We start from the raw sequence: 17,130 nt of genomic DNA, 5'->3' as shown, positions 1-17,130 counted from the left end.
TTTGTTGTTGCTTTAACCAGCACAGGCAGCTACAAGGAATTTTAGGGCAATTTTATAGCAATTTCCCTGGAATTTTAGTGCAATTGTCCTGAAATTTTATGGGCATTTTCTGGCAACTATATGGAAATTTTCCTGTGATTTCATGGGAATTTTCTTGGAATTTTCTGTAAATTTTCCAGGAATTCTATGGGAATTACCTGGGAATTTTCCTGAAATTTTATGAGAATTTTGCAGCATTTTTATTGGACTTTTCAAGCAATTTTATGGGAATTTTCATGGAATTTTATGGGAACTTTTCCATGAATTTTATGGGAGTTTTCCTATGATTTCATGGGATTTTTATGTAAATTTTCCAGGAATTCTATGGGTACCATCCAGGAATTTTCCTGAAATTTTATGAGAATTTTCCAGGAATTGAATTGGACTTTTCAAGCAATTTTATGGGAATTTTCATGTAATTTTCTGGAAAATTTATGGGAACTTTCCATGAATATTATGGGAATTTTCCTGGAATCATATGGGAATGTTATGTGAATTTTGTAGGAATTTTCCATGAAAGTTTAAAAAAAAAAAAAAAAAAAAAAAAAGACAATTTCCAGGAAAGTTCATCTGTTCTTTTTTGGCTAATGAATTTAAAATGATTGAATGTAAAGAATCCTAGAGTTTTGTTGGTGTAAATATGACTACATTTACGCAATGACTGGCATGTTTACTGTTGCATAAAATAATGCACAAATACAATCTGGCAGGGGCCACAAAGAGAAACGTCGTCTGAATTTAGAATGACGAATGAAGCAGGTTTGGTCTTACCTGACAAGTCGACACATTTTTCTGGGCTCTCTAGTGAGGAGGGTTTTTTCTTGCCAATGTTCATGAGGTTGCTGAACTTCAAACCTGCTCCGTATTTTTTCTTCACTGCAGAAAAGAAGAGAAAGAGAGCAAATTGTGATTTTTTTTTTTGATTGTGTGATTTTTTAAAAAAAACATTTTTGCTTTCAAATCCCAGTGCCGTCTCTCTCAGAGTTTGTTCGGACCAGCTCGATCAGAGAAACTAAAAAAGAAAACCTTATGGGAATGACTCACCATCTTTGTTTTCTGGAGTTTCAGCATGGCTGTCTGTGCTGCTGCCGCTCTCTGACGCCACCGAGTATCTCTCACTCAGCTCCCCCTGTGTGTTCATATCTACATTTTAGTCACTTTTAACGACACATTTCTCAGAAATGCAAATGATAAAATTTCAGACAAGGGAAACTTTTACAGAAACTAATGGCTTATCAAAAAACAGCAGGCCAGATCATTTTAGAGGCAAATCTGCAGATACAAGTATGAAGCAAGTGTACCTTAGTACAAATAAGCCTTGGGGAGTCAGACACAGAGTGTTGGGAGTCACAGTTTTCAGCTGGCTTGGGACTGATCTCTTGAATAACCTAAACAGCAATAGAAAACAGAGCAATAAAGAAGTATGTCATTTTCACATTGTCACAGGATGTGTGAAACCATTTGATGCACAACATGTTGCAACCCGCTGTGAATTGTCACCTTCAGCCACTGCTCAGTCTGTTCTTTGCTCTGCAGGCCCAGCACAATGGCCTCTCCTCCTACTGGGATGATCTTCAGCTTGTGCTCTTTTCTCTTCAGCTGCTTTTCTTTGTAGACCACACTGCAGCCCAGCAGACTCACATCCAGCAGAGGCGTCTGCTCCTTGGAGCTTTTGTAGCACTGAGATAGGCAAAACCAACATGTTAACTCAGAGATCCTACAAATTCTGATAACAGGCCTCAGCTGAGCATTTTAGCATGTACTATACTTTGCATAATCATATTTATTCCAAAACGTGTGCTCTTTTGTCATAATAGAACCTTTAATATTGGTACTACCCACAATGTTTTTAAAATACTTCATAATCCATTTATTATTCAGCACATGGCAGATAATAGCCTTCTTTATCACAGAGACAAATTATGTCAACCTGATCCTCAAGTGATTTCCGAGAGTGATGTATTCAAGAGAGAGATGAGAAGTCTGATAGTACAGTATTTACACATCCTTTTAGTAATTGGACACATTGCTAAATGGTTCAATGGGCCACTTCTCAAACCAGTGGGTCTCCAGTTACTGGTTAATTGATGAATAAAAGGCTTTTGATGATGGAGATGAAAACCTATCAAATCACAGTCAGGCAGAAATAAGTTAAAACTAATCCTACTTTTCCTGGTCTGTATGCAAAGCAGTCCGCTTTCCCAGCTGATATTTGATCGAGTTAGAAAACCACAGGTGTAATTAAAAACATTAAAAGACGGGAAATGGAAAATGTCACTTTATTGTAGAGTGTTAGATTAGAATACTGATACCACTCACATGTCTATTTGCACATTAACTGAAACAGAAATGTAAAAACAAGAAGTTATAGTCTGAGAGAGAGTTATGAGTTGTTACTAGCCTATTTCCTGGAGGCTGATTAAATCACTTGTCTTCTATGGAGCATCTCTGCTGATTTCCAGGCAACGTCATTAGTTTAAATAGTTACAGCACATAACTGCTCCTAAAACCACAAATTGTCGCTTTACATTCAATCCTCACCACTGTATAAGTTGTCTGATATCATGGACATCTGTCATGGTTACATCAGTATCTCTGTATATGTTGTCAAATATATGATGATATGAAAACTTTCTTTTACAGAACATAATACAGAAAAAGATGCTTGGGGTATTTTAAAAACTCTGTCACCACATAGTCTGTCATACAGAACAGCTCAGACTACATTATTTATGACACTTTCTGCAATGTCTGCAGCACATGTAGCAGAGCATGCATCACATTTAAGCAGATGGTGATGCTGAGTCGCTAGCTGGTTTTCTGAGTTTTTATAGAGGCTAACTGCATCTTGGCTTTAGGTCTATGCTTAGTGCATTGAGTGGTACCAATCTTCTTGTCTAGGTATTTCTTTCAATATGGCTGATTTTTAACCGCATCTTCCTGTATTGTGGTATTGTGCATTTTGGCTTTCTGACTTGGCTAACTTAGACACTTAAAGTCTCTCTCTGGCCAATAATTTAACTTCTAAAAACTTATCTGTGTGTATCCAAGTTAGATCTTCAGAAGTGGTATTCATTAAAATCATCCCTCCCTGCTTTAAACTGGCTTACATGTAGCTCATCGTTACCATTGCTTCCTTTAGAATGTTAAGGCCTATGAAGCCCCCACCTCTATTTACACCCAACCTTCTCCATCCACTGTAATAATTTAGCCATACATATTCAAACCATAAAACCAATTCTGAAGAAGAGGAAGAATAATACAGAAAGCCCTACCCTGCCATTTCACACAACAGTTTTTTTTTTTTAGGATTGTCAGGTATGAAGTGCCAGAAGTTTGAATCACTGTTTTCGTCATGGTCTTTGAGTTTGGGTTTAATTTTCTGTTTGCTTCCTGTTTTATTTTGCATTTGCCTTCCCTTGTGTGTTGCTTGTATTTTAATTTCCTTCCCTTGTCTCTGTTTACCTCCTCTTTTGATTAATCTGATGACTTTCACCTGTGTCTTGTGAGTCAACTGTCTTTACTAGACAATCAGTTGTGAGTGTATAAATAGTCTTGTCTTCTGTCTTTGTCAGTTTGTTCTGTTGGTTTCCCTCCAGTTTCTTGGATTACCTTTTTTATTTTTTAATGCATTTCTTCCTGGATCGCTAGCTGCTTACTTTTCATTCATCTGTACCACCCAAGTAAGTTTATTTATTACAGTTTTGGCCAAAGTCTGTCTTTTATCCTGAGAGACCCTGACAGTTACTGAGAGTGTCATTAGCACTCTGCAGCTTGTGTTGCCTGCGTATGTCGCTCATGATGTGTCTTCCAGCTTAAAAAACACTAAACGGATGTGTCAACAAGGTAAAACACGTCTTTTACCCACCAGCAGGCGATGTTCTTTGATGACGCACAGCTGTTTGGCCCACTGGCCGAGCCACTTCTTCCTCCACAGGAAGGCACAGATACGAGCATCCTTCATCAGCTCGATAGATGCTTCTGCTGATGGCCACTGGTGCTGAGCTGATGGAGACTTCCCTCTGGTCACCTCCTCCTCATCGTAGGACTCGTATGAACTGCTGACTGCCTCTCCATCATCTAACAAACAAAAACCAGAGACAATAATTACGACATTGCCGTGATTACAAGGGAAGCAAAAAGAATGAAGATGAATCTGTTGGATGAGCTTGAAGTAGCAGATGAGGTTAATATCTGATTCCTCGACTTTGATGACTTTCTTGAATGGAGGAGGAGGATTTCCTCACAACACAATCAGGCAAATACACATTTTCAGCACTGATGGATGATGGCTGGGGAAAAGACGGCAAGTTAGGATGAAAGGGAAAACAATAAATTGAGGAAACTTGATAAGATGAGGCTGATTAGTTATGGCTATCTGTACGTAATCATGCTGGACAATGAGCGCTTTGGGACATGCTGGTTTGCCCATGCACATTTTGGCTTATCGCCTCGAACAAAAACAAACATGCCACACGCAAACACAGAAATCCAAGCTACCCCTGGTGATAACAGCATAGATCACACTGTCAGAGCTGAGCTCTCGCATCCAGGGCCCTGAGAGGAGGCCAAAACAGTCCAGATCTACACAACATCCAAGGAAACGGGAGGGAAAGGAAGAAGAACAAAGTAGGAAAATTGGAAAGTGAAAAACGCCTTAATAAATACTTCTAGAAAAGATGAATGGAAATTGCAACTATACATTTAACACTCTCAGAAGCTAAATTTCATGAAGGAAAATCCATGGCAGGTCTTCATTTGGCCATGTTGCCTGTATTAACTTTGCAGCATCATACATAAAATCACACACTTGTAACTTACAGTAATGTTTGCCAGTTACTTCAATTGAATAAAGTATTCTTCAGTATGATGACATATAGTCAAGAGCAACAACTTTGTAGGTATACCTGAAGCAGTCTTTGTGTGCAATGCTCAACAAAGAGCTGACATGTAACGCATTTCAGCAATTAAAGACACACGTAAACAACCGCACTGCAGCATTAGTAGAGCAAAGCCTGAAATAGCATTTGGCCGTGGTCTTTTAGCGCTTGATAATTATAGCGTACAGTAGCGCTTAGTCATTTTTCCCCTTTGAGAGCACCTAGGCGAGCGTCACAGTTGCATCAGTCTGTTTTTGCTGTGTTCAAACAGTTCGAGCTCAAGAGTCAAGGTTTGCTGAATGACACCGAAGCAGATAACGGTCCAACTCAATGGGTTGGGCTATACAGCTAAAATACATCAGAACAATGGTGAGCTGTGAAAGTTTACCTGCATTTCTGTGATGAAACAGCCCCAAACACTTAACATGAGGAACTGCTCTTGATGCTTCCTAAACAATACTATAATCTTTATAGTGATATTAAAACAAGGACACCGGTTCTTTTTAGCCTTGAATTTAAACTATTTTTCACCTGAGCCTGTTGAAAAGAAGAAATAAAATTAAAGCACATTTCTTACCGTTGACAGTTTCCTCATAGGGCTGAGCCTCCTCATAGTAGCTCTCTGAAGTGTCTAAACAGGCTAGAGGTGGAACTGCAGGCAAAGGGAATGGCTCCCGGCCCACCACACCCTGATGGATCAGAAAAAGAGGAGAGAGTTTTATAAAAGAAAGATATAAAGGGAGAGAAATGAGGAGTTATAGAGATATATTTCTCCTCTATAACATTATAGCCTCCATACATGGATGGTTAATGGTGCCCTGAAGAAGATGTTGTCCAGCAGCAACACACATGCACATTATTAACATGTGTTGCTCCCGCAGGCTGAACATGTGGCTAATCCAGCTGTCACTTCAAGACTAAGTAGGGAATTCCTCGTGTAACCAATCCTTGTCTGACCCGGTGCACCGGAGAGTAACATGTTCGCCTTCGGGGAAAGAGTGTATCAGTATATGTGTGTACGTACGAGCATGGAAATAAGTGGGGAAGCATGCATTTAAGTGGGTGTGGGTGTGTGTGGGCTCAGCGGCTTTCCTGAAATCATTCAGCAGTCTGGTTTCACTTCTGTCTTCCTTCTCATCTCCTGTGTGGCAAAGACTGTCTGTCTGCTCCATACTGAGGACTCAGCTACAGCCAGTAAATCAGCGACATGATCTAAGATACATTCTGGGGACGTCTGTCATCACAACAGTTCTTTTTGTTTTTCTAACTTTTGCTTTTCTTGCTGATGGTGCATTGTGATTCTTGAAGAATATATTGGAATGTGTCTGTAATATTTAAATTGAGCTAGTTTTACTTAAGTGAGTCTAGATGTGGCAGTAATTGTACAATAATTAGGCTTTTATTGAAAAATGCATTGAGAGCTTGTCAGAGGGGAAATGACACAGGTCTAGATCATTGAAAACTACATAAAAGTTTGTGTTCTGTTCACTGTTAAATGGTGACCGCCTTTGCTGGTCAGTGTTTTTCAGAGCGTCATACTGGAACAAATCTGGCAATCACTAAGAGTTTGTGAGAAATTCTGGAGAAGTCTAATCCAGTGTTCAAATTTTTTTATAGTCACTGTTAATTTGCAAACAAACAGCAGATTTTCTTCTGAGGAACTGTGAGGAGTTCTTCTGGAACTGTGACTACAAGAACATTGCTGTTTCTGTAAATGTTTGTCCTAAACATGATTAGTTAAGATGTGTGAATGTAGCTCTCAAATGTAAATTGTTTTTGTCAACTGCTCTGTGATATTTCAGAGCTACTCTTCCATTAGTTTGTTATTTTTTGGAAAATATCTCACTAATCTTGTTGCAAATGCTAAAGATTTGATGGAACAGTAACCCAACTGGGGCAGGACTCAGTAAAGGGTCAGTTGTGCACAGTGGCGGTTCTGTAGCCCATTTATCATATGTCTTTCTCTGCGAGACAACCTGTCATCTTACAAGTATGAGGTTTCTTTAAAGGTTACATTGGAATTACTTCATCAGAGGGTTCCGGCCTTGAAAGCTCACTTTCTGACTCAGTGAAAGCACACCTTCCCACCAGTTGGAATTTCATCATACTTCTTCCAAATGTCCTCAACCTGTGACCACAAGTCTGAAACTATCAGGTATCTACGGCGGCAGTCAGAAGATGGGAGATATGCAAGTTTCGTCTTGATAGGTTTTAGAGGAAAAAAATGACATACCAGCTCAAAAACATCAGCAGCTGCCAGCGAAGATGAAATCTATGTATTTTCCCTTTTAGCGTGAGGTGATGGATGATGAAGCTAGACTTCCACAGAGGGAGGGTTCCTCTGAAGCCACAGAATGAAGGCAAAGAGATGACACTTCTTACTATGTAAAAACATTTCAGATGTTCTGGTTGAAGGCAAAACACAGGAAAAGTCTCCTGAGGACACAGCTCATAGAGTTCTTAAGTGAACTTCATGCAACCCTACAGTATGAGCGGAATTACAAACTATCTAGTGTTTCCTCCCACCACTGATCTGAACACAATGTTTGTGTTCCTGCATTTTCACATCACTTTTTGTAAGACGTCCACAATATCTACAAGATGGTAGACATACGGAATGTAAGTCTTAAGGAGGGTTTGCTTAATTAAGAGTGGAGATTATTTAGATAAAACTACTTACTTTCCCCAGTATACAACAAAAGCTATTCCTGCAGTATAAATCTGAAACCATCTTTTGCTTACTCTTTCTAAAAATGAATTAGAGAGAACAGCAGCAATAAATTCTATCTGGTGGTTGCAAACCTGTGGCTGATCTTCAGATACTCTGGTTCAGCTTAGATTTATGAACTGACAGAAAATGAAAACCAAGTCTTATTTGTCTGTTTGCATTAAAATCATAAAATCATTATTTTTGATGTGGGCTGTCAGACAGTCGCAATAACTCCCAGTAAACAGGGAATTCCCTGTTTGCATGCTTTTCCCACCATATCTTGCTCATGATCTAACACTTTTCCAGTAATGCATAGCAGACGCACTAAGCTGTCATAATAACCGGCGTCATGTCACGGTCTGCACACAGTCACTGTGACGAAGACTTGTTTGTGTGATTAGCCTGCATGCCAGAACGTGGAGGAAAGGATCAAAAACAAATGTGTGGGACAGAAACGTTAGCACTGCAGTATAAGGAGGCAACCATCAGTAATACATTATCAAGATTTTTCAGAATGCAAGCATCAGCAAATGCAGCTTTCAGAATGTGATCTGAGTTACAATTTTCTGTCTTGAAAATGATGCAATGTTGAGCAAATATATGTAAAAATGAAGCAAATTGTGAGTTGAGGTTTACAGTTTAATAGATTCTGAAGTGAAACCCGCATCACTCAGTAAGAGCAGACTCAACAGGTGTAGCTAATAACACTACAAATGGATGTATTCCATTTAGATGTTCCAGCTACATTGGTTCAGTGACACTAAACTTTGCTAATTGTATGAGTTACTGCACATCTGTGCCATGTATAGCATGATAAAGTTCTCTTCTTTTCCTTATTTGTTTTGGGTTTATGCACATTGTTTACATCCACACATTTTGGCTAAAATGATATCTATTCACCTCACATCACTGCAAATAGATGAGGAGACAACAGTACACATTCTAGGTTCCAATAACTACATAACCATATAGTATGCCAGGAAAAGATTTAGCATGTCCAAATACATAGTTTATCAAATGCAGCCAAAAATATCAGGATGTGCAGCCACCATGGTTTGCTGACCATTCTCACCCACAGTCTTATTCACAGTTTAGTCGCAGCATCTTCCGAGAGTTTAAAGCTTCAGCTGTCAAAAGCTAACAGCTTGTTTCACACTATAGAATGTAGTGATCAAAGTTTAAGGCACAACTGTGTCCTGATTGAATGCATGCTGCATGCAACAGTATGTACTTTATAAGGACAGCTATAATATATGCTGAAAGTGAAAAGACAAAGTTTGGGAATTGGAATTCAGCCCTATGATCTAAGTCTTGATACAGAATAATATGGGCCATGAATTACATGACTATTGCCAATTACACAATATGATTGAGGTAAATCATCTTTTGATTAAGGGCAACAACCATAGACTGTATATAAGGCATGGACATAGTCACCATGAAGTCACCCACTGATTTATGGACAACCAGCTTGGGACTTAGCTAATGCCATCTTGTTTTTTTAAAATTGGACACGATGACTGAGTACTTGAGGATATAGGAACTCCCATATGGTAGCAATCTGCTAATCACAAGGTATACTTGGCCTAATATATACCCTACTTTATTGTTTATTTTACTCTCAATGAGACCATAACTGACAAAATAAGCATTGTGATGTATTAAAGAAGACTTCAAACTAGCAAGTGAGACCATAAACCCAATAGGAAAATGTTTGAGAATTAGGCTAATTTGCTCATAGACTTCTATACAATCGGACTTCACCTTGTAATCAGAGCAGTCGCCCTCTGCTGGCCATGAGGAAAAAATGCAGGTTTAAACTACTTCTGCATTGTCTTCACTTTTCACACCCAGAGACAAAATGCACCTTCCATATACAGTTTATGTATTCAATAAAATATGTCACTGACTGAAAGTAATACATGTATGTTAGAATAATAGTTTTTTTTTATTTATGTAGTTGTTTTTTAACTACATAATAACAAATAGGAAAAAATACTGACAACAAAATGATTAGTATTACATTACATGACACCAGAAGTAAGAGACACCATGACAAACTCTTTACAGTAACTTCCTGGGAAGAAAGTGATTCTTTGTAAACTGCTCCATAGTGAAAGAGAGAGCATTTAAAGCATCTGCTATTAATTAAAACAAAAAGCCAGACATTCCAGAGCGGCAGCAACCCCCCAGACCGCCCACCCACTCTTATCTCTATCCCCCTTTTTCCCCCTTTTTCTCTTTCCATTTCACTCATCTCCAGAAATACTAAATCTGCTTGTTGTTTGGGTCAAGGCTAAAGAGCAGTATAGTAGGTCGTTCAACTGAGGAGCTGGACTGATGAGAAAGGAAAAGACATATCAGCCAGGTGTGTGTATTTTCTCTCCCACAGGACTTTGCAATTCCCCCCAGCTCTTTAATAGTCGCTGTAGCCCCTTTCTTTTCCTTTCACTTCACACACACACACACACACATCCTCACCACAGAAACATCGACTAGAAGGAATGGATCGAGGAGTCGGAGCATAAATAACAAAGCAAGGAGAGGAAGGGGTCATCGGGGAGAAATACGGGTGTGGTGAAGGGGCTTTGAGTAAAGAGTGGGAAAAAGAACCCAAAAAAACGAATAGTCAGAGGAACATGGAAAATCCCTAGTTCCCATGCCAAGAATCCGGCACAGCAAAAACACACACACATACACACACACACACACACACACACACACACACACACACACACACACACACACACACACACACACACACACACACACACACACACACACACACAGTGAATGTGAAAGCCGGCAGGGAGCTCAGAGCAGAGGAGAAGGTAGTGATAAAAATTATCAGTGCAACTCAGCATTGGAAAACAAGATTCAGGAGAAATCTCTGGCCTTTTTCTATCTCTGTGACTTCTTACATTGCAGTTTTTCTGTTTGGAAACTCCACAGCTAAAAGTAGCAAGAGGGAAAATGGGAAAAAACAAGGCAGAACATGTCAGCTGCATGGCAGGAGATAGAAGAAGAAATTCACATGACACAGACTGTGCACATACTGCATTTATTTTCCCATTATTTTTGCCTTCTTGGGAACACTTTGACCTCCACGAAACCCTTTTTGGTTTTAGATTTGTATGAATAAACTTTTACAAGTGACCAACTTAAAATTTGTAACTATAAATAAAGAAAATCTACTTGTATAAAATTGAAATAGCGAGCTGGATTTCAAGGGGTAACATAATCATGAATAATGCAGCAAATGCTCCCGCTAGCCAATTGTATTGCGGTTATGATAATGACCGGTTGCCGGCAGCCGCATTGCCGCTTGCAGTGCATGTCAACAGTTTTCCTTTTCCTGCCTGACGCTTGCGAGTGGCACAGCTGCTATCTATAGTCCCACTCTATTTTCGGACCATGCAGACGGGACGCAATGGAACACGCACAAAACTTTATTTACCGTGCAGCTCTGGGGAAAAAATGGCTAATCTGCACTCGAGTCACATGCTGACTAATCACTCGAGGGCCTGTTTGGGGAAGAAAAGAGATCCAGGAGATCATGGAAGAGCCTGAAAGCCTGGAAATCAACCAGGATATTCACGGCGAGAATGCAACCCTTGATCCGGGGGACGGAGAGTGCCAGGCAGGCCGGGTGAGAGTGAGGGTGGAGGAGAGCTGGTTCACAGTAGAGCGAGCTTTCCTTGCAAAGTACATCGACTATTTCCGTGCTCTCTTTCAGTCTGGGATGAAAGAAAGTCAGCAGGACGAGCTCTACCTGAGAGGAGGACTGCATGCAAGGGGTTTCCTCATTGCACTCGCTGTCTGCCGGGGAGAGAGTCCCACCATCAGTGACCCGGATGAGCTCGAAGAAGCTGTTGAATGTGCCGCTTTTCTGCAGGTTGCATGTTTGGTGCGGCATCTTTGTGACATTATAGACTCAGACAACTGCCTCCTGCTTTACCACGCAGCCGCCATCTTTGGGGTGCATTCGCTGTTTCACAAAGCCGCTCTCTTTCTCTGTGATGCTTTTGAGGACCTCAAGGAAGCAGCAGAAACTACAATCCCTGAGGAGCTGCTGCAGTATTCTCAAACACTGTGTCCTTCCACTTACATCGCTCTAGGTACACATTCTCCTTCATTGGAGCTGCTGCATGACTCCTTTAGGGTTGTTTGCTACCTTGACGAAAAAGCCGGAGAGTGGAAGCATCTGACAAACCTCCCGACTCTTTGTAGCACCTCCATGGCTGGTGTAGCAGTGCTCGACAATCGCTTGTATATTGTGGGGGGAGTTTACGGTTATGGTAAAGACACAGTGGACAGTAGTTTCTGTTATGACCCCGAATCAGGGGTTTGGACTGCTCTTCCAGGTCCCCAGCAACCCAGATATGACTTCACCTTGCTCGGGCATGAAGGCCGACTCTACGCCATTGGTGGAGAGTTCCAAAAGAGAATAATTTCCGCAGCGGAAAGCTATGACACTTCAAAGGGAGCGTGGACTTTCATACAACATGCACCGAGACCTGTAGCATCTGCAGCTTGTGCTGTTGCACGGCGGCGGATGTTTGTTTGCTTCTGGAAACCACCAGACACCACAGACATCTACGAGTACATACCAGTGAAAGATGAGTGGAAACTTGCCACTACAATGATCCGACCTCAGAGCTACGGCCACTGTATGGTAGCCCACAGGGACAATTTGTATGTGATGCGCAATGGGCCTTGTGACGACTTCCTGCGCTGCCTAATGGACTGCTACAACATCACAACAGGACAGTGGACGGCCATGCCCGGGCACTACATCAACAGCAAGGGAGCGCTGTTCACTGCAATGATAAGGGGGGACTCTGCGTTCACAGTGAAACACATGTTAACTCTTGAATATGCCATCACTGGAGACGCATGGAAGCCCCGCAGGCAGATGAAGGGATTTCCAAAGAGCGGTTCGCTGTGGACGTGTTTACTCAGGCTTCCCAAGACGGGACCAGTTATACCACAACTGGATGAAGAAGGAAAGGAAGAATAAATGTCTTTGCCAGACACATCTGACGGATTTGTGGAAGCTGTATTGCACCTGTGAAATTAGTGCACAGCTGAAAAACAATGTGATGTTTTTTGTTTTTAACCCTCTGAACCCCCAAAACCTGCCGGCGGGTTTAAAATTCACTGAATCTTTTTTGAAAAATCACCAAAATAACCCCATTTGTTAGAGCTAGGATGTGTAGAAACTGAAAAAAATGTCAGATTTTCAGCTTTCTGACAGTGCTTAAACTAATCATGTGTGATGTGGTGCTTGGTTGGCATCATGAGACTTCATCAAAATCAGTTTACTGTAAATGTAAAATGATTTGCTCTAACTAGATTTTTTAAAAACAAAAACTTCCGCACTTTTTTTTTTTTTTTTTGCAAAACTGAGAAGCTATGACTGACTCATTTGTGACCAACAGTCATGGGACAACAATTCAGGGACTTTTAAGGTAAACCATGGCTTTGTGACCAGAGAGGAGACCAGCATGGAAATATATCATGAATTGAAGTAGTAAATTGCCTGCAGTATGTACAGGCTCTATTCTTCCTGGTATCACTAACACTTATGGAAACTTGGAAAGATATTGCACATCTTCACTCCAGTTTTTTTAAATGATTGTAAAATCAATAATCAAAGACATTCAACTTGTGATTTGTCTTTTGTGTGATTGATGGTATTATAACTGTTTCACTTGATGCACTCTAACAGTTAAATGCAAAAGTCATTTTTGAGTTCTTCCTATATCTAGTTGTTGTTGTGCTGTTTATACAGAGTTGCAGATATTTGTATTGCAGTGAAAAATGAACCCACAGTGAGTAAAAATGCTTGGGGTTCTGAGGGTTAAACTAGAATAGAAATGTTTGAATAAAAAAATTCCAAAAAAACACTGATGCTGAAAAAAAACCTGGAGTGTACATACTAAGAAAAACACTCATTTCATTCCAGTGCATTTACTTTCACACTCACCCTTAAACACACATGCTGACACTAAGCATTTGCTCTGATTAGCAACAGCTGCTACTGTAGTTTATATTAGAGGAGGCCACTGTGTATGTGTGTGTGTGTCCAAGTGTGAGTGAAGTTCAAAGGCCCTGACGGGATGTTCGAAACCTCTCATTCTCTGAGTTTTTCCTGAAGTCACACTGGGCAAATTCAGGAGCCACCAGTCAACATAAAACACACCACAGCTCTGTGTCTCGCAGTCTTGAGCAGACCTGAGCTGTTAAATACCTGTTTCTGTGGGAAAATACATTTCATGTAGCTTCGGGGTTGCTACTCTGAGGGTTGTGGGATATTTTTTTCTGGTTTGCACGGCTGCAGACTGTTTCAGTGTATTCAAAACCAATGGAATTCTATTTCAATATGCGACATCAACCAGTAGAAGTTTATTTTCAACACTGAAAAACCCAAAATACCGTCAATTGCATTTAAAGCTACAGTAGGATATCATGATTTCCACTGAACCTTCCCGTGCACTTTATTGAATTCAGCGGTCCTGCTGGGGTCAATTATGCCATTACCATTCCCACCACAGTGGAAGGGGCTCAGAAAGCTGGAGTGCTAAGCCAAATCATTGTTCATTTTAATCCGCTCTGATGGAAAGGAGCTGGGAATCACTTACTGTTCTCGGAGGCGGCAGGTCAGGAAGGCTCTTCTGTGGGACGGGGACATATTTAGCTCCTTTTCCATTCACGAGGGCGTCCGATCTGTCATCTAAAAGTAAAGATTATGAGGTCAATGTGATACAAGAATCCTTACTCTCACATGTATATTGAATATTATCAAATAAACACAAAAGAATTAGAAATAAATGAAAGAACTGGCTCATCATGCGAGTTTAGGTTGAGCCTATTTTTATCAAGCACGATTCCCAGATGTCCAGCTGTCTCCTAGTCATACTAACGCTTCCCCAACCGTCACTGTGAGCACAGAACCTTCATTGTTAAATTACAGTGACCACATAACCCAAATCACGGGGAAGCATTTGTAGGGTAGCAATGACCATGTTATGCCAAACACACAAGACCACAAAGCAACATTCAGGGAAATTAGGAAAGACTTTGCATCAGAGGTGAAAGAATGATAGTTTTCACTGGCCTTAACAGCGGCTAATGTTTATGTCAAGCACTGAACCAAAAGAAGCAGATTTTGAGTGTTGGTTTATGAGTCTCTCCTAATAATATTGTCTGCAGTTGGGTACTATTTGGACTTCAATTCTTTTCTTGGATGATAGTGGTCTTGCTAATCTGTAAATAGCCTGGAATTTTATTTTTTATTTTCACTGGAGGAAGGAATTTAAAAGAAGCAGTTTTGATGTATGCAGGTGTGACATTTCGACAGTCCAAAACAAGCCACTGACATCCATATGCTATTTTTTTTATTATTTACATGAGATTCATAAGGAGGGTTAGCCAAGAATGTACCTACTTTTTCAGTAATGTGTGAAACTGTAAGAGTAAAACTCACAGCTTACATTTAAAATGCAGTTAAAGTAAGAGTGACATCAAAAATTTGATTCTGAAATTAATCTGATGCACGAGTTACACCTTTGTACTGATCAAAATCACTTTATTTCACTTTAAGATTTTACATTTAGTCTTATAATAACAAAGCTGTCATCAATTTGTTCACTGAAGCATACTTCTTGTGCAAATATGTTATTGATATTTAAATTGTGTATATCATACAAGAAAATAACATTCTTCTTACCTCGGTTTCTCCTACTGCTTATGTGGATTAACAGAAAGTTTTTCAGTTTTCTCACTTTTTTGATGTGTCTCTGCCTCAAACAGGAACTGAACAGATCATCCTTAACAATCAGATAGCAAAAGATTAAAAAAAAAAAAAGAAAACACCTGCACCTGTTGAATTCATGACTGTGTTCTTAAAGACATAAAGCATCATTTCCACTTTTGCTGTAGGTCGGTGTCTTTTTGGAACATTACCAAGGATGTAGAACAGCTGAACTGCACCATCAGTATTCCCACAGGCTGAGCATGTAACGGGACTCAGATAACCTTAATGGCTTTGTGAACAGTGTTTTTCTGTGACATTAAACTCTAACATGTTGACTGGTAGTCAGAGTTCATCTCTACCACGTGGTCAGCAATTTAGAAACCTCAACTGTCACATCTCAGCCCCCACTACCCATCAGTTTCTGTGAAAGGCAAACCTGCGGCTCAGCTAGCGTCGCTGCTGAAAATATGTGTGTTAAGTCTGCTGCTCGCTGCAACCACATTCTTCATCACCGTCCAAACAAAACAGGTCAGTCTCAGATGGTGAGGAGCTACGAAGAAACAGACAGGAAGTGGTGGGCGAGGGGAGGGGGAGCCGAGAGGGCCGCTGCTCGCTGCAGCTTATCATGTCTGCTGTTCACTCCAACCGAAATTGAGCTTGAGATGTAACAACACAACAAGTACACACTGTTTGACACACTTGGACAAACTCTTTTTTGGGGGGTCAAAGTTTCACATCATTTCATAACAAATATTCTTTACAAAGGTGAAGCTTTCCAAAGTTCAACCCAGTAAAGACTGAAATGGTGAGATGGCAGTTTTCATAACAGGATTCATCAGTCAGTATCTTGAACATGCACAGAAACACTGCAAGCTTTACTTTTTTTTTTTGGTTTCATGTAGAATTCTGTGTGTTAACCATGATGTCTGATTAGGAAATGTGACCGTCTTCCATTCCTAAACAGGATAACAAATATGTAACACAAACTAAACTGATGGTCTTCTGAACAATAAACAGCCTGTTTGTGCTTTTAATTTGCACGTGCTTTCAAAATTAAGTTTATTTGTGCTGCAAATAATCTGAAGTCGCTCCCTCATGCTGATTTATTAATGTAATGTCTGGGTTTTTCTAACTGATTTCACTTGTAAAAATAGCTCAGGTGTGTGACTGTGGGTGGGAGATTGTGAGTGAATTGTCTTTGTTTGTGTATTTGTAGTGTATTTTAAGTAGTGCTGGTTTGTTTGCATGCTTTGTGACCCCACAGAAACTGAAAAATTGAAGTTCAATCATCGGATTCCATAGACATGCAAGCAGCCCTGCAAGGCAGCATTTAGTTATAATGTTTTTGTGAATATATTTCTGGCTTTTTTTTCCTTTATTTGATACTTATTTGATTGTCAAAGAAAGACAGGTAATAGGGAGAGGGACTCTAGCCCTGGTACTTGAAGCCCCCCTGCTTAGTCACTTTTAAAATCATAATTCACTACTGGTTCAGCCAACAATTTGGATTTAAAACCAAACTTTTTATCTGCACTGTTGCTGCTAGAAGAATCCAAAATGGGTCAATGAAAATCATGACAGATGGATTTAAAAATGCAGCAAAAGTGCAAATCTGGAGATGTGATGAATGAATACGCTGGATGAAGCTCTTAACTTGGAAGATTTGCTCCAAAAGGATCAGAAATTTTCTAAAATATACTACTATACCTAAGAGATTTAGGCCCTAGAATGGCTGTTGATAG

General features: G+C 40.1%; 2 protein-coding genes across 3 annotated transcripts in view; one reads left to right on the top strand and one right to left on the bottom strand.

Moving 5' to 3' along the window:
* Positions 1-17,130, bottom strand: part of afap1l2 (actin filament associated protein 1-like 2) — a 42,423-nt gene that overhangs the window by 6,285 nt on the left and 19,008 nt on the right. The window contains exons 4-11 of one of the 2 annotated variants that reach the window (XM_055004739.1): positions 14,274-14,365; positions 5,497-5,608; positions 4,540-4,623; positions 3,908-4,119; positions 1,540-1,719; positions 1,341-1,427; positions 1,084-1,168; positions 811-915 (exon numbers count right to left, since the gene is read on the bottom strand). In XM_055004739.1, the coding sequence (XP_054860714.1) occupies positions 811-915; positions 1,084-1,168; positions 1,341-1,427; positions 1,540-1,719; positions 3,908-4,119; positions 4,540-4,623; positions 5,497-5,608; positions 14,274-14,365 (957 nt within the window). The remainder of the gene's footprint in view (positions 1-810; positions 916-1,083; positions 1,169-1,340; positions 1,428-1,539; positions 1,720-3,907; positions 4,120-4,539; positions 4,624-5,496; positions 5,609-14,273; positions 14,366-17,130) is intronic. The other variant, XM_023276980.3, reaches the window with a different exon arrangement.
* Positions 10,983-15,723, top strand: LOC111573036 (kelch repeat and BTB domain-containing protein 13). The gene has a single exon (XM_035951327.2). The coding sequence runs from the start codon at positions 11,186-11,188 to the stop codon at positions 12,647-12,649; it is 1,464 nt and encodes a 487-aa protein (XP_035807220.2). The 5' UTR covers positions 10,983-11,185; the 3' UTR covers positions 12,650-15,723.

The sequence above is a fragment of the Amphiprion ocellaris genome, chromosome 18, assembly GCF_022539595.1.
Source record: "Amphiprion ocellaris isolate individual 3 ecotype Okinawa chromosome 18, ASM2253959v1, whole genome shotgun sequence".
Taxonomy (NCBI): Eukaryota; Metazoa; Chordata; class Actinopteri; family Pomacentridae; genus Amphiprion; species Amphiprion ocellaris.
This window is presented reverse-complemented; position numbering and strand designations above follow the sequence as displayed.

Bases quoted from the DNA above. Each gene is read 5' to 3' on its own strand.
- LOC111573036 (XM_035951327.2), top strand. From the start codon at position 11,186: ATGGAAGAGCCTGAAAGCCTGGAAATCAACCAGGATATTCACGGCGAG.